The sequence below is a fragment of the Notamacropus eugenii genome, chromosome 1, assembly GCF_028372415.1.
Source record: "Notamacropus eugenii isolate mMacEug1 chromosome 1, mMacEug1.pri_v2, whole genome shotgun sequence".
NCBI lineage: Eukaryota > Metazoa > Chordata > Mammalia > Diprotodontia > Macropodidae > Notamacropus > Notamacropus eugenii.
The window spans coordinates 3,500,130-3,526,434 of record NC_092872.1 but is presented as its reverse complement, the minus strand read 5'-3'; the positions used below and the strand labels follow the sequence as shown (position 1 = coordinate 3,526,434).

The 26,305-nt window shown below is 41.8% G+C and overlaps 1 protein-coding gene across 1 annotated transcript in view; it reads left to right on the top strand.

Moving 5' to 3' along the window:
* Positions 1-26,305, top strand: part of DOCK3 (dedicator of cytokinesis 3) — a 409,824-nt gene that overhangs the window by 330,935 nt on the left and 52,584 nt on the right. Inside the window, exons 32-38 of the mRNA XM_072612190.1 lie at positions 1,120-1,268; positions 5,991-6,076; positions 8,298-8,324; positions 8,441-8,536; positions 14,118-14,178; positions 14,709-14,802; positions 19,421-19,569. Of these exons, the coding sequence (XP_072468291.1) occupies positions 1,120-1,268; positions 5,991-6,076; positions 8,298-8,324; positions 8,441-8,536; positions 14,118-14,178; positions 14,709-14,802; positions 19,421-19,569 (662 nt within the window). The remainder of the gene's footprint in view (positions 1-1,119; positions 1,269-5,990; positions 6,077-8,297; positions 8,325-8,440; positions 8,537-14,117; positions 14,179-14,708; positions 14,803-19,420; positions 19,570-26,305) is intronic.

Sequence of the window (26,305 nt, the reverse complement as noted above, 5' to 3'; positions counted from 1 at the left end):
TTGATGCTACCTTCTGCCTTTGGGGACTATGTGGTGGTTGAGGTAAATTATGTCTTCTGATTGCTACAAGATGACCTTACATGGTGGTAAGATATCTTTGCCATGTTGCAAAGGTCATGAAAAGTCATCCCCACCATACGCAGGCACACAAAACCCGTTTGCCCCTCATTAGTTTTTTAAAAGACTGATAATGGTATTCTTGGGGTATCATTACCTTCTAGGCATTATTGTCACAGTCCAAAAAGAAAGCAAAGACTTCCTATTGCTGATCAGCCCGGCCATAATTTGGGGGAATATGCTTACGTGCTTGTTTTCTGTTCCACTCATACAATCACAGAAAGCTCGCAAGCTTTGGAGATCTTCCATTTTTCCAATTTTATAGAAGAGCTTCTCTAAAGGATTTAATCCTTATTGAGGTGGATGTGGGTATCTATGTTTTTCTCTTTTTTCACTATAAAATGTGAAGAAGGAAAAGAGTCACATGGGAATGTGTTTCTAGTTTTGAGTGTTCCAATTTCCATTGCAGCCTAGTGCCAGCTAATGGCATGCCATGGCCCAAGTGCCTGGGAGGTTATGCTCAAGACAGAGGGAGGAAAGCCAGTGAGGATGCTCCTATCTTCCATAGTACTGGTGGTGAAAAGTCTAAGCCTTCTGAGCTCAAAGATACGCATTCCGAGGCAAAAGCAGAACAAGGTTCCTCTTGAATGAAACTGAAACCAATAGGCACGGCTTACTGAATAAAGAGCATGTCATGGGACAGTTTCAGGGTCTTCATCCTAACTGTGAGAATAAAGACAAGAGTCCACTGAAGACATTATCTATTTCACTTTCTGATTTGAGAATAAAGTAGATTTAGTTTGGAGTTTTCAGGGAGTTTGTGGGAACTACTTTTAGGTTTCCAGAAAGAGGGATACAGTGTGCCTAACAGAGCCACAGTGAACTCACCCATGAAAATGAGATAGCAAAAGGGTTGGTTCTTTGAGCTCTCTTCAATGGAGAATCTGCTTTGTTCTAAGAGTCTTTGTGGTCCAACAGGTTTACTGACAACCTAGTATTTTATGTCCTATGTAGCAGGAAAGTATTAGACATTAATCACATATACACTGTTTTGCCATCTAGGTGAACATAAAATTCACTTTATTCCGGGAATGATTGGTCCTTTTCTGGGTGTTACACTAGTCCCACAGCCAGAGGTTCGTAACATCATGATCCCCATCTTTCATGATATGATGGACTGGGAGCAGAGGAAAAATGGCAACTTCAAGCAGGTAAGACAACTTCTCAGGGTCATTCAGGATACTGTCCTCTGAGACCCTGACCTCCTGAGGCAGGGTCACCAATTAGACCTTGACCTCCTGAGGCAGGGTCACTAATTAGACCTTGACCTCCTGAGGCAGGGTCACCAAGTTCATTGCACCTGGGTGAGAGATTATGTGTAATGCATCAGTTAGAGAAGGATTTGACATTTTAGACTCTGTTCACAGGTTTATTTTGTTCTGATTGATTTGAAAATGTGAACTAATTTTCCTAGATTATTTATGCAGAGAGAGGGACAGGACTGAGGAGAGCAAGAAGCACGAAGTCCAATATGATCAAGGAGATAACAAACAGGGGGCCAGGAGAACTACTAGCAGACACTAAGTGTACCCATGGTGAATCAGGAGTTGCTGACCTCCCTGAAGGATGCTAAACTAAATGTCTGGCTTGTAGAATAGGTTTTGTTTCTAAAAGGTTCTTTTTAACACTACAAGAGCCAGAGGGTCATCCTCCAGCAATAGTAACTCTAGCTTGAAGGCAAAGGAATGGACTAGGTGATCTCTGGAGATCTCCACAGGGTAGCCTTCTTGGATTTTCTGAACAAAGGGGCTGGTCACAAATGAAGTCAAGAAAAATCATAATTATGACAAAGGTCTTTTTTTCCCCAGAAGCCATGTGCTTCTGCCCCTCCAGTGGCAGCCTGTCCTTTCTTCATTCTTCCTGGTACCATTTCTCATTTGTGGCTTAACAGTTGATAGGCAAGTGATGGGATAATTTGCACAGAATTCAAAAGAGAACAATCCATGAGCAGAGTCTGCCTCTGATTCCATCCAAAGTCAAGGAGGACAGTTCTTTCAGCAGTCAACATCAGCCTTTCCTACCCCAGTATACAGCCTGTGTCTGCTGAACAGAGCAAAAAGCAGTTTTTCAAGAGAGTCCAGGTCACTAATGAATTTTCCAATTTTTACTGATCTCCTACTGTATGTAAAGTCCAGTGCTGAGCTCTTGTACTCTGTCATAGTCAGTACTGCAGAGCAAAGCAAAGCTAGAGTTAGCTCTGCAGCACGGTGACCCTCTAAGTTCTTCCTGCATAAAAAAATAATCACAAACAGAACTTGTTTGCCAAACCAAACACAGCTAGATTTCTCAAATTAAGGTTGCAACTCTAATGGTTAGGAAACCTTCTGTGGATGTATGGGAAGAGCCTCTGGGATGTAAAACTCATTGGTGGAGAAGCAATGGGGACAGCAAAATTTCATTTCAGGAATGTTGGCTCTCCTCATGGTCAGAATAAAAGCAATTGCTATATACTTAAACGAGTCAATATTGCAAATTATAATGTGACAGATTTGAATAGATTCCCTTTTCATTTCACTTAAATACATTTACTTTGGAGAAATGGGGTTTAGTGTTCCATTCTTTATAATTCTAGACCTCTCCCCAAAATCTGTCCCTCATTTTATGCTCGTGGCAATATTGAATTAGTTTAATTTTTCCCCATCATTTATCAAATGTGCCATTGTTTCCATCTAAAACTTCTTCTTCTACCGCATTTTCACTGTTTGTTGTTCCAAGCCCTATCGCACAAACAGGCCTAGCCAAATCTCTCCAGCAGGTCCCTCCTTACTCTCTGTGCTTTGAAACTGGTCTATCCAAGTAGTATGGAAAAAAGCAGTGTCCTTGGTTATAAGCAGAACCAGATCTCTTCTTAAAGTCAGACCTATACCAGTCATCATTATTCCTTCTTTTACCTGTTATTTGAAATCCAGGAAACACACTTTTAGAATGTATGCAATGAAAAGAATACTTGATTGGGAATCAGATGACATGGGTTCTAGTCTCTCCCTCTTCCTGTTGCTGTAAAGTAGTTGAATCATCCTGACCAAGTTAATTTCTTCCTTGGTCATCAGTTTTCTTATTTGTAAATTGAGGGTGAGATGATCTCTGACTGATATTCTGTGAACTATGATTTGTGAATTTTCTTATATTCAAGTAGTGAAAGTTCGGAATAAATTTCTAGAAACTGAAATCTTGAACCAATCCAGTGTCCTATTTAAGGGCCTTTAGAATACCTCCTGGTTTCATATATAATCTCAGATTCACCATATCTATTTCTTATCTTTTTCTTATGTTTCTTAGAGAAGCATGCTATAGAGTAAAAGGATATTCCTTTAGTTTTTCATGAAATGCATATGTGTCATTTTTGTCTGTTTGAACATTTCAATACATTGAAGTTTCCAAGTTCTCTTTAGTGGTGCAGATTGTAACGCAGCCATAACTTGGAATCTTCCTATGAAGACTCACCACACTAAAGGTCTTCCTTTAGGTTTTTTGGGACATGATAGATGATGATGCAATATTAGGGCTCTCTGTCCTCCCTTACTCATGTTACGATAACAATCCACCTCCTTTTCTAACCTAATCATCCATTTTCTGGGTGATATTTTATGCCACTTTTAGCACCTTCAGCATAACAGATAGTATGCTGCCCTCCAATTAGGACCACTGTGCATCGCCCCTTAAGACCACTCTTTGGGATCACCCACAAGGTCACTGGTGTAGAAGAAGACAGAGTTTTCATTATAGTTGTAATTAGAGAGGAGCTTGGAATCAACAAAAATATTGCAGTTTCCCAATTATAATTTGACCCACTATCTCCTGCCTATTCGATTCTGAGTCTAACTCATTGTCCATCACCAACACCTGCTCAAGATATGTACACAAATGGAAAAACTCTATAGGCTGCCCATCCAGTTGCATCTCATAGTCTAGACAAAGCACATTCAATAACTATTTGTTTTTTCTTGTGCAAATTGTTAAGGTAAACTCTTTTAAGTGGTCGTAAGTATGAAGGCTTTGTAGTACAGAACTTGATCATGTCAAATGCAAAAAGGAATATCTGTCTGAAATAGACAATACAGCCCCCAGTTTTAAAAGCTTTGTGAAGGTCCAATTCAACAAATAATTCTTGAGTACTTACCACGTACAAAGCTCTCTTCTATGGGTTGGAACAGATAAAATGATAAAGATGCAGTCACTGGCTTCATGAAGCTTATAGCATAGAGGTGTCATACCTGTATCCCATGGGCTTGAGCTCTTTAAAATGTAATTTGGGGATCTACTTAACAAAATAAATACAAATACAATAAAACATTTTGAAGCTAAATCAGCAGGGAAGCCTGCAGTGATCGGACCCCATTTTTATTTGGTTTTGACACCACTCAGATATAGTCTCGAAGACTTGACAAGAATACATAATTATAATGTACAACACATGAAACATGCATTCAAGAATTATCAAAAACAAAATGTTACATAAGATCCAAAGGGGAAGAGATTGTATATAATTGGGGAAAGAAGGGGAGAAAACCAGGAAAGGCTTCCGTGAATGTAAGTGCCCTTTGAGTTGAGCTTTATAAATTAAACAGAAATTCAGTTGTAAGAGGAGGGGAGAATATTCTAGGTATAGGGACAATCACAAGCCAAGTCATAGAGACTAGAAAATGCACAAATACACAGAGGACAGAGAGGAGTTCAGTTTGTTTGGAGTGCATATGGGGAGTTCAGATGCCTGTGAGCTGAAGCTAGAAAAGTAGGATGGCACCAGATTATTAGGGGCATTTAGAATGCCAGGGTAGGAAGTTTGAAATTTGCTTTATAGATACAGTAATTGTGAGACAAAGGAGAGTTTGGGGCTTTAGAGTTTTGAGAGGAGTGATCGAAGTTAGTGTGACCACAGTTCAAAAAATGAATTGGAAGATGTCAAAAATAAAGGCAAGAAGTCAGAGTTAAAAGGCTACCAAAGCAATCCAATTTGGGGAGGGAGAAGGGTACTGAGGGCCTGTACTAGAGGAGAAGCAGTGGGACTTGAACAGAGGAGACACATGTGGAAGATGTGATAGAAGTAGATTCATCCGTAAACCACAATAAATCATGATAAACCATGAGAGACTGAGTGAGAAGAAAGTTAAAAATAATCCCCAAATTGGAAAATTTTTATTTAATTTCACATCTGACCCATCCCGGTCTCAATTTCAATGTGGTGAAATACTGTGCCTTACGTCCTTGAAAGTAATGTTTGTGAACAGAGGTCCTATTGCACCTCATTTTTTAGAATCTGGACAAAAATTGAACACCTCCAGTTGACTTGTAAATAGCATCAGCATAAAAGATTTTAGATCCCAGTGTGTATCTACTTTGTGGAAAGAGGGCTCTTCAAGGTGAATTGCTGAATGGGAAGTTCCATACCCCTCGGATTCCCTGCTTCATTCATGTAATCACAACAAACTAATGTCAGCAATTATACTGTGGATTAGTCTCCCAGTGAGCTCTCCTTTGTGACTGGCTGGTAAGAGAGGATAAGGTTCTAGCCAAATTATTTCTTCACTCAAAGACAGTGCATGGATATTGTTCCGAATGAAAGAAAACCGCTCAACAAAAGCCTCCTTTGAGAACTCAAATGCCTTTCTCATCAGGGTAGGCTTGGTTTTTGCCTTGTTTCAGAGAAAGGACACCTGAGACCGAGAGGTCTCATCTTTCAATGAAATAAATGGGGCAGGTGGTATTCCAGACTTGAGGCCATAGTATTATGGAACAATCTGGCTCAACTGGAGTTTAGAAACAGAAAGACACCAGGAAGGAAAAGAAAACTGGGCAGAACAATTCCCACCATGGTGGTGGCTGAATTCTTTACCAAATTGTCCTCTTACTAAGAAATCTGTTCTTTCCTCTAGGTGGAAGCTGAGTTAATCGATAAGTTGGATAGCTTGGTTTCGGAAGGGAAAGGAGATGAAAACTACAGGGAGCTCTTCAGCCTGCTGTAAGCCATGACAGCCCTCAGGCCCCTTGGGGGTCAGGGTCATTCTCAACATCCTCAATAGGAAACACTCAGAAAACAGAGAGGAATAGTGGGGACTCCAGAACTGCACTCCCTCTAAGTTAGAGCAGAATCTGGGCTTAGCAAATCGCATTAAAACAAGACAATTCTTATTTCATCTTAATTGCCTAGTTATATTACCGAATATGTCACTTACATTATTTGTCTCCTAAGAATTAACCAGTTAGATGCATTTTTCTATTTTTCTATTTTAAAAAAAGTCTATTATAAAAAGAAAGGGATTCTTCCCCCTTCTGGGCCTTTTTGCACTATGGTACTATATCTATGAGAGATCAGCTTAAAGTCTCCAATTCTTCTAAGGAGGGGATCTTGTCAATGGTAAGGAACCTCTGCTACTTGACAGTGATCACCTTCTGGTCACTAGAATGGACTAACTATGCAGAAAGAGACTCACATTTCTGGATATGGCCAAGAAAGGGATTTGTTTCATGCATGTTTTACCAGACTTTTCTTTCTTCCTTTTGGGGAAGAGGGAAGAGTGAGAAATGGGCAAAGTGGAGAGAAGGAAGATAAATCCTTGGTAATTGAATTTTAAAAAAAAAAAAAAGACTGAGCCCTGGGCTCTTGGAGACTTGGTCTCTAGCCTAAGCTGGAGAGCGGTTCACTTGTTTAGACTGGAGTCTTTGGATGATGCTTTCCCCTTCTCTGGGCCTCAGTTTCACGATCTGTCAAATGTAAGACAGGAAAGCTGACCACATGATTTCCAAGGTTCCTCCTTCGGGCTCCAGTGTTCTAGGAGTTTTCTTACTTTCCTCTTGGTCTCAGTGCTGTAGCAGGAAACATCCTACCAGGTAACACACTAAGATAGGAGAAAGGATCTTACTTCCCTAAAGTCTCCCGCTTAAAAATAAATGGTGTTGTTTTTATTATCCCAAAGAATGAGAAATAGAACATAATTATAGCAGAGAAGCTTCCTCTCATCTCACTTGTGGTTTCAAACCTGAAGGCTTTCATTACTCAAGTGGTGTTTTAATTATGTCAGAAAGCCTTTGGCTGAAGAAACAAATCTGCAAAAATGTGATTATTTTTGGACCAGACACGTGAGTTCAATGGTGCAGGGTGTCAAGAAACCCTCCCTGTCAAAGCAGATCAGTGCCCACCCTGAACTGATGGGCTGAGAGACTTTCCTGGGGCCCGAAGAGGCTACGTGACTTAGCCAGGATCTCCACATCGCTAAGTGGCAGCTCTCTGACCAATCTTCTATGCTACCTTTCACCGATATATTTAATTGCCCAAATTGTTGATTAAATAAATAATATGATAGTCATTCAGTTGAAGATTAGAGAATTCATAATCCTTTGTAATGATCAGTACAGAGAGGACTTGGCTTCTGACAAGATCCTCAAACATACAACCAGATAATGGTTTGTTGTTTCTAACAAAATAAGAGAAAGCTTCCCAATCTTTAGCCTGCCCAGTGTCTGAGACTGTTCCCAAAGTAGACATTTCCCTAGTGCTTTCTTGCTTGGTTCTCCAGGCTGCAGGGGAGTGCAGAACTTCTCAGAATGGTTTTTGTGAAGAAGTGCCAATGTTAACTTGGGATAGCTCTGAATATATCTATCGTTCTCTCATTCTCTCTCTCTCCCCTTCTCCCCTACTTTCTCTCCCCAAAACAGTCATCCCCTCTCTCTTCTCCTTCTGTCCCCCCTCCTCTCTCTCTCCCTCCCTTCTTCCTCCTCTCCCCTCTCTTTCTCCTCTTTTTCTCTCCTTTCTCCTTCTCTCTCTCCCTTCTCCCTACTTTTTCCTCTCTTTCTCCCTCTTCTCCCTCTCAATCTTTCCCTCATCTTCTCCCACCTCTTTTCACCTCCCTTCTCTCTCCCTCTGTCTCTCTCTTCATCCCTCTTTCTCTCCTTCTCTGTCTCTATCTCATTTCATCTTTTTCTCCCTCCCTCCCTCTTTCTCTGTCAGTCTCTATCCCTTTCTCTCTCATCTCATGCCCTCTCACTGTTTCTGTCTCGGTGTCTCTGTCTCTGCTGTTCAGATCCACACTGTCACCCCTAGGTGTGCTCTGAGCCCATCTATTTTAGGGCACAGCTTTTGTCCTTATTACCTTTTCTGGGGCAATGGGAGAGGACAGCGGATCTTCATTCTTTGCTATCAGCTTAGTAACCTCCTTGTCTTTGCTTCCTGCTGCGTGGAATAGAACTCAGCTGTTTGGGCCCTACCCGAGGTAAGGCTTCCATTTGGTGAGTCTACTGTCTCCAAGAGACGGGTGCTCCCACTGTCTCTGAAGCTTCAAGGCCATGGGTAGTGAAGTCTCATGAGTTGCCTTTTTCTCTCCAACAGTCTACTAGAGAAAATTGAACAGGAAACATGGAGAGAAACAGGCCTTTCGTTTGTCACTTCTGTCACACGTCTCATGGAGCGCCTTCTTGACTACAGGTACCCTTCTCTGGCACAGATCTGACCTTTCTGGGCTAGCATCATATGACCTTTAAAATAATGGCTAATGCACTTCCGAGAGAACTGTCTGTCAGTTACAGAAATCACTAATCCGAATTCTGCTGCTGGCACACAAAACAAATTCTTTCAGGGGATGACAGAGCCCAGGGAAAGCTAAAATAACCCCTTAGGTCTACCAACACTTCCTGTGGTCCTTGTGCAGTTGTGTTCCAAATAAAACAAACAAATGGTAGCTCCAATGGAAATCATGAGCGGTGGGATTTTTAGCAGGCCAGAATGTCAGTAATCTGGCTTTTTGTACAAAACCAAAGAAAAAACTGTGGGGGAGGGAAGCACTGTGAAGACGAGAAGGAAAATGAAGGAAAAGACAGCAGAGTCTGGTAGGGCTGGGGACAGAAGGCAAGTTGTGCATGTCTCCTGAGTTCATAGTTGCCTTGGGAGAATAAATGGGCAAAAAAATCTTATCTGGTGCAAAGTCGTGGACTCAGAACAAGGCTTGAATTCCACTCAGCCTTCCTAGTGACTGTTTTGTGGCATTAATCATCTTACTTTTCCACACCCCCATCTCTTCAGCTAGCATCTACTTGTTCATTGTCTACCATGAAAAGCATGAGTTCAGTGCTTTGGGATCCTCACAGAAAGGAGGTTCTGGGCCACCACATGGTGGTGGTATTTTTCCTGAAATCTCCACCTTGACGCTAGTAGCAAACAAGGTTTTATGAAACAGCTCCTAAGTGCCAGTGAAGCCCCAATTGCCACCTTAATTACTGTCTCAGCAGGGCTCAGGTGGTGGGAAAGGATTCCCGGGGGAGGCTGAAAGAAGAAGACATTGCTTGCTGAAGATGAGCGATAAAGAGAGAAAATCCATCCCCCAAGCAGCAGCCCCCTCCTCTCTGCTGCGGACATATGCAGAAGCAGAGGGGAGCGTTTCTCACCAAGTGGACTCGGGAGACAAAGGGAGCCCACACAGCCTGCAAGGATTGCTAAAATGGGAAATACCACGATGATTTAAGCTGGTGCACAGCACTTGGGGATCAACTGGTCTCTCTGATGCAAGTTGACAAATATTTATTAAGGCACTCTACTAGATGCTGGGGAAACAAGGGGAAAAAACCACAGTCTCTACCCTCCAGCAGTTTATGTTCTCCTGGATGAACGCAACATGTACACAGATGAGTGTATGGAAACAACAATTAAAAGCTTTTATGAGGAAAAAATATGTTAGAATAAGAAAAAAAAGCTGTTGGTTGGTGGAAAATCTTCACAAAAAATATATACCTCATAAGGTCTGAGATCTAGGGCATATAGGGAATTGATACAAGTTCATAAGAACAAGAATCATTCCCCAGTTGATAAATGTTCAAAAGTGATCATTTTCAAAAGAAGAAATGCAAGTGATCAATAGCCATATGAGAAAATGCTTAGCATCATTAATATAATAAAAGAAAAACAAGTTACCTAAAAACATTAAAGTTTTACCTCACACCCATCAGATTGATAAAAGCTGCAAATATGCCATGTAGGAGGTACCTTGGGAAGATAGCAACACTCTTGGTGGAATTGTGAATTGGTCCAACCATTCTGGAAAACAAAGTAAGCCTGAAAAGTTACTATCCTATGAATATCTTTTAACCCAGTGATACTGTTAATAGGTATATATCCCATGGCAATAAAAGACAAAAAGATCCCATACATACAAAATATTTATAGCAGCACTTTTTGTAGTAGCAAAGAATTAGAAACAATATGGGCATCTATCAATTAAGAAATAAGTGAACAAATTATGAATGTGAATAATTCAGAGAAACTTGGAGATGAAAATGTACTAATGAAGAGTAAAATAAGCAAAACCAGCTGACCACTTTACACAATGGATATGATAATATAAAAGAAAACAACATTGAAAGACATCACAACTTCGATCAATACAGTGATCAATCTTGACTTTGGAGGTCTCATAGCAAAGTATATTTCCCTTCTCTCAGGAGAAAGATGGTAGACTATGGGTGCAAAATGAGGCATATGCTGTTCATTAGAAATGAAGATTTTGGAATTCAGAATTGTAGAGATAGAACAGTTATGGGATATGAGCTATGGGCCCTTGCACTGAGTCTGAAAAAAAATGCATCTCTGCATCACTCTAGAGAATAATATACCTGAAGCTCTACCTGAGCTAGCTTTCTTCAACAGAGGGCTGGTGTGGTCTGTCCTTAAGACAAAGTGTAAAGAATAAAGGTGCAACGTTTTCTTGGTACAGTCAATGCTTATGACAATGCTGCGTGAACATAGTCCTCCCAGACTGTAGATGATAGGTGATGAATGATCAATCATCCCTTAAGGTCAGTAGGGTTTGGGAGTGGGGAAGATGCGCAGGGATGACGTCTCATGGCAGCAGAATCTTGTTTATTTATACCTACGTAGCAACACATACCTAAAGTGCAGCTCAATATTGAGAAGTACTCAGAAACCGTACCTTGAATATTCTTGATATGTTTCTCCAGAAAAGTTTGATCTCAAAGAACTCCCTCTGTGTGCTCTCATATACAATCACTCTAGGAGGACAGGGGGCAGGGGGCAGGGGCAGGCAACTAGCTCATAGAAAATTGCCCAGGAGGGGAGATTAAATTACATACCTAATGCAGCTCAGGTGGCTCAGTGGATAGAGTGCTGGGCCTAGAGTTAAGAAGATTTATCTTCCTAAGTTCAAATCTGACCCCTTACTAGCTGTGTGACCCTGGGAAAGTCACTTTATCCTGTTTGTCTCAGTTTCCTCATCTGTAAAATGAGCTGGAGAAGGAAATGACAAACCACTTCAGTATCTCTGCCAAGAAAACTGCAAACAGGGTCACAAAGAGTCAGACATGACTGAAGCAACTAAACTACAATAAAATAAACTCTAGGCCATTGCCCTTTCTAAACTAGGCTGTTATGCCGAGTTTGTTGGCAGCCATAACAAATTAAAGCCTAACTATAATTCTCTAACTACATCTTATCCAAAGGTATAAGTTTTTACCAGAACTGCTACCAAAGTGCTAAATAAACAACATTCTTTCCCAGAGAATGGTCAAAAAGAAGGCAATCTGAGGAAGGATAAGTATGGATGTCTGGGTCTTACATACACTTGATCACCAGCCCTTTCAATGATGGAGAATTGGCCATACGTAACAAATTTCTGTCCAAAGTAACCATTACAATTGCCATATCTATTGTGGAATCCTCCAGAAGAGATGACACTCGCCTTCATTCCCAACCAGCTGAAGTAGAGATGACCTGAAAAGGAGCCGTGTCCAGTGTATGAAAGTTGCCTTAGAGACTTAAGAGGCATTAAGTGGCATTAAGAGGTACTCAGTGCCAACATAAGAGATTGTCCCACATAAGAGGGATTTTGAGTTAGTTCTCTTATTTTACTAAATCCTTCCTGTCATGAGAATATACAGTAGTTTCTTCTAAGGAATTCTCTCCTTCTGTCCTTTTCTTTGCCCTCTGGGTCAAAACCAGCAAATACTGTTGGTGTCTTTTATGTGAAGACGGTTCAGCCTGGAATAGAAGAGAAAGAGTCTCAAACTTACTGCTTGCTGTGGAGCTGGGTTCTGGTCAATACAGAACTCCAAAGGCAATGTGTGTAGACACTAGATGTTGATCAGGAAAATGCTATGGAGTTTACTTGGATTTTATCAAAGCAGCTGACAATCTGTGCTGTTCTTTTTTCTTTCTTTTTTATTATGCCATTCCTGTGGGAGAATGTGTACAATAGCAAAATTAGGTAGATTCGTAATTGATTAATTGACTAGACTAAAAAAGTAATTATTGATAGTCAACTTTTGTTAGTGTTTACTTTGAAGATAGTCTCCGGTAGAGAGCCTCAGGCATCCACACCTGAGTCTGTGCCATTTAACATGTCTACCAATGATAATGCCATAAATGGTGCACTTATCAAATCTGTAGGCACAAATCCTGCAAGGGGACAGGAGCGGGGAAGGAGAGATAATTAACAGTAAATGATAGTCAGGATCCCAAAAGATATTGACGAGCAAGAGTATTAGACTTAATCTAAGAATGAGATGAAATTTAATTATGGTGCATAAAAAGCGAGACACTTGGTTTCAACAACAATCATTTCACAAGATGGGAAGGTTTGACTAGGTGGCAGTTTGTCTGAAAATGATTTGCAGGGTTTACTGGCTCCAAGCTCAAGAGGAATCGGCAGTTTCATAGAGCAGTCAAGCAAGCGATTGGAGCTGCGTCGGGAGGGTCCTGAATAAGAAAAGTGTTAAATAACCCCACTGGACTCAGTCTCTGATGTGGAGGTTTTGTTAGCTCAAGATGCTACATTTTAGGAATGATCCTGACAAGCACTGGGAAGAGAGTAACCAGCACGTCAAAGAAACCTTGAGACCGTGCCATGTAAGCATGGAAATGGAGTCTGGAGAAGAGGAAACAAGGAGACAATGACAGCTGCCTGGAGACCTTTGAAGCCAAGGAAATGGAGTCTGGAGAAGAGGAGACAAGGAGACAATGACAGCTGCCTGGAGACCTTTGAAGGGCTCCTCATTCAGCTAAGGTAGAATAAGGAGCATTGGATAGAGGTAACAAGGAAACTGATCTAAGGTCAAAGAAAGAGAATAATAGAACAAATGGAGTGACTCAAAAGTGGGGTGAACTTTTCTGGGAATGTAGAGAGTTCCCTCCTCATCGAGGTAGGTCTTTAAGCAGAGGTTGGACAACCTCTTAGATTGGGTATGTTGGAGAAGATGATCTTGTTCAGGTATGTATTGAACTAAATGTCCTCTAAGGTCCCTGCCACCTATGATACTCTATGACAACTGCAGCAAGCAGCTGCCAGACGTTGTGTGGAGAGGACCTACTCCTTCTCTTGTTTAGTTACAATTTGTGCCAAGATACTGTGACTTCCTACCTTGGAAGATTGCCAGGTCTACTTAGGATGGCCAGAGTCATCGTTCTGCTTTGAATTCCATATAAAAATGTTCTCTCGTACTGTCCCCTAGACTGATGCAAAGCCAAGTCATTATTCAGTTACCCTCTTTGGTCCCAAAACCAAACCTAGTTTTTAAATCCCTAAGGTTAGGCCTCTCAGTCTGCTTGCTCTATTCCACAGAAGGACCTCTTCCTGGGAGGCTGCCATGTTTTCTGAGTCGTTGAGAGGATAGTGAGAACACCACTCAAATGGGATTGATAGACCCCCTCTGGACCCAAGCCAATGTGAAGAGAAGCCAATTGTCAGCTACCCTTTAATTGACAGTTCTGTGTCTCTTTCTGTATATGACTCAAGGATTTTAGCCTTCCAGAATACAGCCTGACTGTGAACATTTGTGTTTAGCAGTATTTCAAGATAAGCAATAGAAGGGTTGCCCAGGGGTCTGGGAGGCCTGGATTTGGTTGCAGAGGCAGTGCAAAGGGCTTTACAACCTGTATATGTATATATATACCCTGTGTTGGTGTTTGTGATCCATTATTTAGTGTCTAGTGATGATTCAGACCTGTCTTTTGGTTCAGAGGCATCACACTACTGTAAAAATCTCACTTGAGCTTTCCTTTCTAGGGACTGCATGAAAGGAGATGAAACTGAGAATAAGAAGATTGGCTGCACGGTTAATCTGATGGCAAGTAGATCAACACTTCTTCCCAATGTCAGGTCTAATTTGCCTAGATTTCTTTCTCTCCTGTACCCTGCCTGTAACTATCGTAATTTGGGAAGAAAAAAAGCAAAATATTTGCTGCTCATCTTAGAAACGAAGGTGCTAAAGCAGGCAACACTTTTCTCTGTGCCTTCTCAACTGCACAGATGAGGACAATGGCTTCTACCTGAAGCAGAGGTATTGTCGGTCCAGCCCTGCTGCACAGACCTCAGGACCCACTCGACAGAGCTATTAGTGAAGGGATATTTGCTCTGAACATTTTCTTTCCTCAACAGAAAATTAGCATTCCATGCGAAAGCTCTTCTGTATCCTTTTCCTCCATTTCTCTTTCTCCCAGGCTCTGGTTCATCCCTGACCTCTCAGTGTGAACACAACACCAGTACTCCCCTGGTGTTAGTTGGCTTGCACTGGACACAAGAATGAGCTCAGGAACTGACAGCTTGTCCCAGAATTCCAATGCCCTTCTTGACAAGAATTTCATCTCACTCTTACAGAACTTTTACAAATCTGAAATCAACAAAGAGGAAATGTACATCCGATACATCCACAAACTGTGTGACATGCATTTACAGGCTGAAAACTATACTGGTGAGTACTGGCTACTTCCCTCTCCCCACTTCCAGCAACACTGGAGGGATAAAATGTGGAGGACTCTTTCATTGAGAGACTCAGGAACTGGGGACAGAGCAGAGCAAAACAGAGACTCAACCCCCATTAATTCCAACCACCAGAAAGGTTATAAAAGAACCAACAGGTCCCTTTCTCACACTCTTTTCCTCCCCTTTTTGGTATTTCAGCCATAAAATGTGTGTTCACAAGCTCATATTAGTGAGAGAGGAAGAGGGGAAGGGATAGTAGCATAGTGTGTGAGGGATAAAGTGGACTGACCCACATCCTGACACTACCACCCTCCCCTGTCTACAGCCCCAGCTTCTTGATGCCTTTGTTATCTACTCTCCCTCTTCATTGCTACCCTCTCACTGTGCCCCCAAGGACATCCTCAATCATTTGAGGGCATCATTACTTCATCTCTACTTCTAAGTTCTGTGGGTCTGCCTTTGGACTTCTGTAAGAGCAGCCATTCTTTGTACTTCTCCCAATACAACTGAAAGGAAAAGAAAAGTGAAAAATGGGAGCTTAACAAGATTGCCAACCATCGCACTTTCCTAGCAGGCTATAATGCAATATTTAAACATAATTTCAGACCTTCTCACGAGGATACCACTGGCATTTAGCAACAAAACAATTCCCATGTTTAACTGATGGTTAAACTACTTCCAGAAATGCCAAGTGTGTGTCTTTCTGTAAAATTTAAAGTTAAAATTATTGAAAAGTTGTTTAAGAGCCTAGGGAGAAGTTCTGTATTCCTGGGTGCATAGTATAACACAATTTGATTTCTAATGGTCTTTCAAGTCTCACCAACACGTTTTAATTCCTGGCTGCAGATCTACAGGAAGAAATAACATCTTTTCCCTAAAGGCTAAATTTGGATGACTTTGTTGTCCCAGAGTCCACCGTAAGGGTCAAGGATTTTCATTATCTACTCATTTTCCAGATCTCAGAAGATGGTCACTGTACATTTTAGGGTGTCATTCCATGAACAGGAGAGCAATTGGCCAGAAATGAAACCTTAAAAACCTCCATTTCCTAAGGCAATAACAGGAGGTATTTATAGCTTCTGCTTCAAAAGGGAAAGCTAGTCAGCATGAACTGAGCTATATAAAAGGTGCTGGGACCATGCAAGAGATACAAGAAAAGGAGAGCCTGCCATCCCCTGCCCACAGGAACAGAGCTGAGGCAACATGGATACTCATAAGAATGGCTCAGGACGTGTGTGGAGCACCAATTAAGTGTGAGACAATAGAGACAAGAGAGGGTATATGAGCAGCATCCTGGCCAGGCAGCTTCCTCGGACATATTGTCTGGGAAAAAAAGGGAATTTTGACTAGTCCTCTGAGGGTGAATTGTTGGACAGCTAGAAGAATGGCATGGAGTTTGGGGAAGTGAGTTTGAGTAGTGAGTAAAAACCTGAGCAAAAGAGTTTGGAAATCTCTACCTTGCCAATATGAAACTTACCAAAAATGCTCAAGTGAAATTAGAAGAGTTCGTTAGATTGATTAATAAGAGTCCTGAACAGTGGCTCTAATTCAATATGTCATCCCTTAGAATTTGGGGAATCACATCATTTCATTGATATTATTTTAAATAACTCAAATTTTCTCCTCTTGCAGTGAGATGGCACAGTGCCTTAGCCCTGGGTGTCAATATTTGCTCAGGCTACTTGGAGCAGGGCACCCCAGCGGACTGGAAACCCAATCACACAATAGGCAGACATTCACACCCCCTCATTTGGATGCCATTTCTAAAACCAAACTATTTGGAAATGAAAGTGACGATGGAGAAATAGTAATTTCCAAAACAGCAGCATTGGCTGAGTGTGGGATTTGAAAGGATTGGCCAGCTCAATAAAGATTAATGAAACACTCTATCAATATTAAATCCTGTTAGAGGATGCTAAGATGAGAAGAAAGATTTGTGCAAACAAATTAGGCAAAGAAATCAATGGAGACATTTTTTTAAAAGCTAGAGATATTTTAATGATGCATCTCCATTTTTCAAAGGCCAACCTTCATTTCACAGATCAACATATTAAAGACAAATAAAAAAAATTCCTCTCCTATTCAAAAATATTGGAGGAGAGACCTGGATGTTTTAGTAGGGCAGTTGTAATTCAATTAGGCAAGCATTTATTAAGCACCTGCAATGTGTAAGGCACTCTGCTAGTCATTGAGGATAGAGAGACAGAAAGGAAAATCAGTCTCTTCCCTCAAGGAATTTCTATTCTAAAGAGGGATAGGGCATGTAAACAGATAATACAAGATAAATTGAGGAAGGAGAAAGGATTAACAAGTTGAGGGAATCAAGAAAGAAATCTTTCCCATAGGAGATGACACCTGAGCAGGGTGGCACAGTGGATAGAGTACCAGACCTGGACTCAGGAAGACTAATCTTCACTAGTTCAAAACTAGCCTGAGACCTTTACTAGCTGTGTGACCCTAGACAAGTCACTTCACCCTGTTTGCCTCAATTTCCTCATCTTTAAAATGAGCTGGAGTTGGAAATGGCAAACCACTCCAGTATCTTGGTCATGAAAACCCCAAATGGGGTCACAGAGAGTTAGACATGACTGAAATGACTGACACCAGAGATGAACCTTCAAGGACACTCAGCATTCTTAGAAGGGGAGGAAATACATTCCAGGCATGTACAAAGACACAGAGATGAAGTGCTGAGCTTGGGGAATAAAAAGTAGGTCAGTTTGTCTAGAACGTAAAATGCATGAAGGGAAAGAGTGGGAAGTGTCCAAAAGTAGATGAGTTAGATTGCACAGGGCTTTAAGTGCCAAATTAAGGAATTTTTGTCTTAATGTAGAGGTAATAAGGAGCCACTGACAACTCTTATGCAGATGAACGACATAGTCAAACTTATGCTTTAGGAAGATTACTTTGCTATCTGTGTGAGGAAGGGTTTGGGAAGGTGGAAAGGGAAGAACATCAAAAACATGGGAACCAAAAAGAAGTCTGTCACAGTGGTCTAGGCAAGAGGTGACACAAGGTTCAACCAAGGGAGTGACCTTGAGGGTAGAGAAAGAAAATATGAGAGATGGGGAGGCAAGAGAAACAAAACTTGGCTATTGATTGGGTCTGGGCTTTGAGGAACAGTAAGGGTTGAGGAATAGCTTTGAGGTTGTAAATCTGGGGAGGTTTAAGGAAGGGTGGCTTTAGGGAGAAGATAATGAGACATATTTTTGGATGTGTTGAATCTGAGATGCCATGAAACCGTCCGGTAGAGATGTCCATCAGGCAGTGCAGGGCTATAACAGTAAGCACCCCGACATGCACAGGGGGGCCTGCTATTACAGGTTCTTTGATGTGCTTCTCTAAAAGGAAAGGCAACTTTTGAGGGTTAGCAATCACTTTAATTAAGCACATGTATCATTCAGCTAGTTCAGGGGAAAAAGTCAGCACTCAGAACTTCAGAGAAAATACAGAGAAATCAAATGTCAACAGACCTGCTTCCAAATGTCCTACCATTAACATACATACATCTTTACCAGAGAGGGAAGCACCAACATGTGGATTTTCAAAGCCAGGGGGCTGCTTAGCAGCTTTCCAGAGTCTCATGTGGCACACAAACCTTCTTCCAAAAACTAAGCCCCAAAGTAAAAACACACCTCAGAACCTTTACACATGTTTTAGAGCCAGAGGGTGTCACATCCCTTGAGAACCAGTACCTCATTAACAAAAGGTGTGGACCTTCCTGCATATCTTCTCTCACCCAACAATGAGTGGGAAAGATCCTCCTTAATCACATTATTCAGAGACATTATACTTCTTAGTATAAACAAAAGCCCACAAAAGATCCTACTTTGCTTGCCCTGGCGCTCAGAAGAAAGATTAAGTTTCAATATGTAGTTTTGAGAGTCACTCTCTAGAGATGGTGGTTGAATTCAAGGGAACTGATGAGATGACCAAGAGTGGAGAGGGGAGAAAAGGACTCAGTATAGAGTTAGAGGATAATGATGATCCAGAAAAGGAGAGGTCAAATGGGTAGGAGGAGATCCAGAAGTGAACAGTGTCACAAAATCTAGATTGGGAGGCCATGTCTGTTGCAGTCAACATGAATCTGCAGGCCTAGCAAGGGGGAACCATCTAAGACAATTTTTGCTGCCTACATTAGCCATAGAGATTAGAACTGCTCATCACTTGATGCAAGAGCATATGGGGAAATCATCGATGAGTTCAAATGAACCTTTGCTTCTGAGATAGTGAGGACTCTTCACCATGGATCAAACTGACCAAACAGCTTTTCTTTCTCTGGGTCTCCTCCAATCTCCCTGTATCTCTATGTTGAATGAACTTTCCTCAGATATGTTACACTGGGGATTCCTTTTCAGGTATAGGCTGTATGATAAAATGGCTGCTGGGGTTCCTTCCAAATCTAAAACTCTGTGGTTCTGTGATCTCTTTAAATGTAAGGGATGGACATTACCGGGTATTCTTAACTCTAAAGAGCTTATTCATTTTCCTTGGTTTGTACATTTCTGATTGTAACCTTGCTCAATGTGCCAAAATGTAATTTGGACTTCTAAATTAAGATATTTTGAGCTACCTGGCTGAAGGTTCACTATTCTATCTTTTCACAGAGGCTGCATTCACTCTACTTCTGTACTGCGAGTTGCTCCAGTGGGAGGACCGGCCACTTCGGGAATTCCTGCATTATCCATCTCAGACTGAGTGGCAGCGAAAGGAAGGCTTGTGCCGAAAGATTATTCACTATTTCAACAAAGGGAAGGTATGTGATGTGCTCAGGATGACTCCCCTAAGGACAGGCTCTCCCCTCTCCCTATCACTAACATCCCTCTCCATTATCAGCTTGGCTTCTCAACTAGATACTCACAATGATGGAGTGTGGGGAGGGAAGGAGGGAGAGAGAGAGACAGAGAGACAGAAAGAGAGAGAATGAGAATGTGTGTGTGTTGGGGTGGGGTGGGGGTGAGGGTATCATGTATTCGTGTGTGTATCTGAGTGCCTGTATGTGCATGTATATGGCCATATGCACACAGGCTTGAAAGATAGCACATCTAGCCCTTGAGTAGGAAATGTGAAGGGAAGGCAGGTCCAGCAGATTCAGGTTTGAGGGAGAGTGGCAGCCCACTGAGAGCAACTTATGTACTTTGATCATTGCCGATGCTCTTTATACAGAGGCTCCAGCACTTCTGTTTAGATTTATTAGAGGCACCTTGAAGAAGTGATTTGATTTTCTAATCTACCAGAGTAAATGAAAATGCAGACTACCCAAACTAATGCATTGTGGGTGCAGAAAAACACAATAAATGTTACCTCTTGACTGACACTGTCTTTGGTCCCCAGACTGACCTTTGTCCCAAGCAGGTACAATATTCTTTAATTTGATGTATTAGTCCCATCAAATATGCACTTAGATAGGATTAGAAGACTGTACACAGCCTCTCAGAAAGCTTCCTGCTTCATATTTGTCCTCTCCCTCCTTTTGAGTGAACTTGGGAGAGAGTGTTGCTCATTTGACCCTCTGTAGATGGCCAGCTTGGATGTGGGCCATAGGCTACATGGATTACTAGGTGCCTTTGGGAAACATTCTCTTCCTATTAAACTTTAAGCATATTTGTAAAATGGAAATAGGACAACCCAGGAACTGCAATAATTGGAGACTATGGCTAAAATTAATGGGGGGGTATTTTAATTGTTAATTTTTTTAATTTTGAAATTTTGATTTTTTTTTTTAAAGAATACTCTGATCTGAAAAAAAAGAAAATTTGGAAGTTGAATGACTTCTACCCAGATATTAGAAAACAGTATGAATTCTTGGTGCTCCTACCACATGGGAGATTCCTCTGGGCTCACAAAAAGCCCTTCAGGTTTGGATGGAATCTTTGGTGTGCGTAATACAATTAGCTAGATCACAAAAGCTTTCTGGAAATTCAAGTAACATCCACTTCATTTGGATCTTTAGATGAGCTTAAGACTTGTAATGTATTGGATGGATCTTCTATGGAGAATTTATAGGAAAAAATGAACAAGGATGAGAAAGCATATCCATGGTGATATCATGGAAGTCTAAATACAGAAGTGTATGTACTGGGCTCTCATCCAACCCTAAATGTGCACCATTGCAGATAACATAGGGGGCCCAGTGACCTGTCTCCTCCTTCTCCTCATAGTCTTCCTAACCAGTCAGCCCCAGAGTCTCCTCAAACACAATGGCCCTGGTGGACCATTGCATTCACAGTGAGAATGGAGCTGGGTGAGCACGTTAGTACGTACCTACATAAGTGAGTTTTAGAGTACTTGTTCTACTCATTTCTTTCAATTAGTAAAGATCATTGAGGAGTTCTATATTTGCAAACCAATCTGTTGGGCTCCTGAGGGTGTGTGTGTGTGTGTGTGTGTGTGTGTGTGTGTGTGTGTGTGTGTGTGTGTGTGTGTGTGAATAGGATCTTTTCCCATCTTAATCTCTAATAATAAGCAGATAAGCAAATTTAAATCTTACTTAGTACCTTAGTTTTCCGAGAGCATAAAGGAGGATCATGACCACCCTGAGTGTTAATAAAATATTACAATGGAAGAAAAAATAGTGTAAGAAGTAATACACAAATAACTATAAAGCCCATCCAGCTACTGTTGACAGGGTTTTGCATTAGAGAACTCAGGAGATTGGGGTTTTCTGAGACAAATGCAAATCCCTTAGCTCATCCTCTGGGATTTACCGAATTCTTTGTTCTCTCTGATTATGTGTTTATACAACACACTATATAACCCATGCAGAATGCCCACCTGATCAGTTCCTACTGCACAGCATACTTAGGACTTGATAAGTCCAACTAATTCCCTTGGGAAAGGATTTGGAGCCTTTACTTCCATTCTAGAACGATGAAGTCAAGTCACTTATGTCACAAAATCAAGATGCTTATGACAAAGGAGTCAACCCAAGGGGAAAGAGCATTCAAGCAGAGGAGCGTGCCAGGGGGCACAGTGAGAGGGGTTGGTGCAACCCAACAAGAGCTTCGTCTGTGAGAAAGGATTTGATCAAAAATAACAAGCTTGATGCCTTTTCCTGACCTTCAGGTGTTTGAAGGCAACTTTCAGGTTCCTTCCAGGGCAAACACCTGGTGCCTTCACTGGATGCTCACATGGCATGGAATCCAGGCCCTTCACTGTTCTTGTTGCCCCAATTTTGCTTCACTTAATTGCTTTAGATTTTTTGTCTGCCAGACCGCATGACTTATTCTACTGATGTTGCTATCCACTAAAATTCTCAAATATTTTTCAAATTGTCATCTCACCATGTGCTTCTAAAATCAATTTCTTGACCCCAAGTGCAAGACTTTCTATTTAGCTATATTAAATTTCATCATTGTACATTCAGCCCAAGTTTCTAACCTGCCAGGATCTTGAATCTTAATTTTCATCTAGTGGATTAACTCTTCCTCCTAACTTTGTGTCACTTGAACGCCTGCCTCCAGACCCAAACCTCTCTTCTCTAACAAAGACAATATAAAGACATATGTGACAACATATGTAGTGCTTTGTCTTAGTAGGACCCCCCTCCTCTCTGCTGTGAAGGGGAGTGAAGGTTTCTTTGTCTATTCTCCAGGACCTTCATTGGTTTTTCGGTTCCTCAGAGTTCCTCTCTTCCTTCTAGAGATCTTTTCATTACACTACTATAATAACCGGGGATATTTTTCTCTTGTTGCTGCTTATTTCATTCTTCATCAATTTATATAAATCTTCCCATCTTTCTCTGAATTCCTTATACTCTCGTTTCTTTTTTTTTATTTTTTTTTATTTAACTTTTAACATTCATTTTCACAAAATTTTGGGTTACAAATTTTCTCCCCTTTTATCCCCTCCCCCCCAAACCCAAGCATTCTAATTGCCCCTGTGACCAATCTGCTCTCTCTTCTATCCTCCCTTTCTGCCCTTGTCGCCGTCTTCTCTTTTGTCCTGTAGGGCCAGGTAGCTTTCTTTACCCCTTAACCTGTATTTCTTATTTCCTAGTGGTAAGAACATTACAGTTGATCCTAACACTTTGAGTTCCAACTTCTTTAGCTCCCTCCCTCTCCACCCCTTCCCTTTGGAGGACAAGCAATTCAATATAGGCCAAATCTGTGTAGTTTTGCAAATGATTTCCATACTAGTTGTGTTGTATAGGACTAACTATATTTCCCAACATCCTATCCTGTCCCCCATTACTTCTATTCTCTTATGATCCTTTCCCTCCCCATGAGTGTCGACCTCAGATTGCATTCTCCTCCCCATGCCCTCCCCATGCCCTCCCCTCTATCCTCCCCCCCACCCTGCTTGTGCCCTTGTCCCCCACTCTCCTGTATTGTGAGATAGGTTTTCCTATCAAAATGAGTGTGCATTTTATTCTTTCCTTTAGTGGAATGTGATGAGAGTAGACCTCATGTTTTTCTCTCACCTCCCTTCTTTATCCCTCCACTAATAAGTCTTTTGCTTGCCTCTTTTATGAGAGATAATTTGCCCTATTCAATTTCTCCCTTTCTCCTCCCAATATTTCTCTCTCACTGCTTGATTTCATTTTTTTTTAAGATATGATCCCATCCTCTTCAATTCACTGTGTGCACTCTGTCTCTATGTATGTGTGCGTGTGTGCATGTGTGTGTGTGTACTCCCACCCAGTACCCAGATACTGAAATGTTTCAAGAGTTACAAACATCGTCTTTCCATGTAGGAATGTAAACAGTTCAACTTTAGTAAGTCCCTTATGACTTCTCTTTGCTGTTCACCTTTTCATGCTTCTCTTCATTCTTGTGTTTGAAAGTCAAATTTTCTTTTCAGCTCTGGTCTTTTCATCAAGAAAACCTGAAAATCCTCCATTTCATTGAAAGACCATTTTTTCTCCTGAAGTATTATACTCAGTTTTGCTGGGTAGGTGATTCTTGGTTTTAGTCCTAGTTCCTTTGACTTCTGGAATATCCTATTCCATTCCCTTCGATCCCTTAATGTAGAGGGTGCTAGATCTTGTGTTATCCTGATTGTATTTCCACAATACTTGAATTGTTTCTTTCTAGCTGCTTGCAATATTTTCTCTTTCACCTGGGAATTCTGGAATTTGGCCACAATGCTCCTAGGAGTTTCTCTTTTTGGATCTCTTTCATGCGGTGTTCTGTGGATTCCTTGAATATTTATTTTGCCCTCTGGTTCTAGAATCTCAGGGCAGTTTTCCTTGATAATTTCATGGAAGATGATGTCTAGGCTCTTCTTTTGATCATGGTTTTCAGGTAGTCCCAGAATTTTTACATTGTCTCTCCTGAATCTATTTTCCAGGTCAGTTGTTTTTCCAATAAGATATTTCACATTATCTTCCATTTTTCCAATCTTCTCGCTATGTTCTGTGATATCTGTCTTTCTCACAAAGTCCTTAGCGTCCATCTGTGCCATTCTAGTTTTGAAAGAACTATTTTCTTCAGTGAGCTTTTGAATCTCCTTTTCCATTTGGCTAATTCTGCTTTTGAAAGCATTCTTCTCCTCATTGGCTTTTTGAACCTCTTTTGCCAATTGAGTTAGGCTAGTTTTCAAGGTGTTAATTTCTTCAACATTTTTTTGGTTCTCCTTTAGCAGGGAGCTGATCTGCTTTTCACGCTTCTCTTTCATCCCTCTCATTTCTCTTCCCAGTTTTTCCTCCACCTCTCTAACTTGATTTTCAAAATTCTTTTTGAGCTCTTCCATGGCCTGAGCCCATTGGGTGGGCTGGGACACAGAAGCCTTGATTTTTGTGTCTTTGTTTGATGGTAAGCATTGTTCTTCCTCATCAGAAAGGAAGGGAAGAAATGTCTGTTCTCCAAGAAAGTAGCCTTCAATCGTTTTATTTCTTTTCCCTTTTCTGGGCATTCTCCCCAGCCAGTGACTTCACCTCTGAATATTCTCCTCACACCCACCTCACCTCCTGGTCCTCCCAGCCAGCGTTTGGGGACTGAGATTCAAATGCTGCTTCCCGCCTTAGGGCTTTTGGCGGGGGCAGGGCTGCTATTCAGTGTGAGAATTAAGTTCAGGTGGTCAGGTCGGGGCAGGGCCACCTCTCAGGCTCAGTTCCTTCAGGGCGTTTATGTACAGACCTTCCACAATGGATCCAGGCTCCCGCCCGCTTGGGGAGCCCCTGTCTGCAGCCACCTCTCAGCTTCTATCTCCCAGGGGGGCCCGAGCCATGGGGGCACCCCACTCCCCTCTCGACCCGCCAAAGAGACTCTCTTACCGACCCCCATCACCTGTGGGTGGAGAGGCTTGTGCCGCCGCTGGAGATCCTGTCCCTGAAGCCTGCTCGGATCTGTACCTCTCGGAGCCACGGCCGCCGCAGGTCTGGGCTGGGCTCCGCGTCTGCAGCACGACGGACCTTTTGCAAGAGGTTTGCACGTCCCTCTGTGGGTGGAGGGACCCGCGTGGCCACTGGAGATCCCGTCCCCGTAGCCCACTCGGATCTTTTCCTCACGGTGTCGTGGCCGCTGCAGGGCTGCCCTCTGCTCCCAGTCCCGGCGCCCAGTCCGCAGAGCGAAGGACCCCCCGCGAGAGGTTTGCAGGTCTCTCTGGAACAGAAATCTCCCTCGCTCCAATATTCCGTGGCCTCTGGGTGCAGAATTCACCGTGAGTTGGTCCCCTCTAGCCGTTCTGTGGGTTGTGGGTTCGGAGCTATGTGTATGTGCGTCTTTCTACTCCGCCATCTATACTCTCATTTCTTACAGCACAATATTCCATTTCATTCACATGCCAGAGTTTTTCCTGTCACTCTTCAGTGAATGGACACCCACTTTAGTTCGAGTTCTTTGCTACCACCATAGTGGGCACTGCTTTGCTCTGCTTTGTGTAGTAAGCACTACTATAAATACTTTGGTTTCTGCTGGATCTTTGTTTTGGTCTTTGACCTTCAATGGAAAGGGTGCCCAGAGAGGGATCACTGGATCCAGGGGCTAACAATTCATTCATTTTTCTTACAGAATTCTAAATTGATAACTGGAGCTTTTCAAGATAGCCATCTTTACTGAATATTACATTCTAGAATTTTCCCAGAAATGGAAGTCAAGTCACTGACCTACTGTTAGCAGATTCCCATTTTCTTTTTTTTGGGGGGGGGGGCAAATTTTCCCTGCCCCAATTCTGTAGTACCTCTCCCCCTCCCTCTTGATCTTTCAAAGGTCACTGGGAGTGGCTCAGTAAGCACATTCATCACTTCTTTCAATATCCAAGGATGTAGTTCATTTTGGGCCAAACTTGACTTCAATTTATCAAGAACAATCAAATATTCTCTCACCATTTCTTTGCTTATCTCGAGTATTAACTTAGTATTCTGTATTTTTATGTCTTTCCTTGCCCAGAGGTCAATCTCTGTAGCAGAGAAAACAGAAGCAAAATAATGATTTGGCAGCTCTGTCTTCCCTTTGTTGTGGGTCATCGTCCTATCCCCCCTAATTATTAGTCCTGTCCTTTGTTAGATATTGATCTTTTCCCAGATATTTGTAAAAGACAAAGCAAAAAAC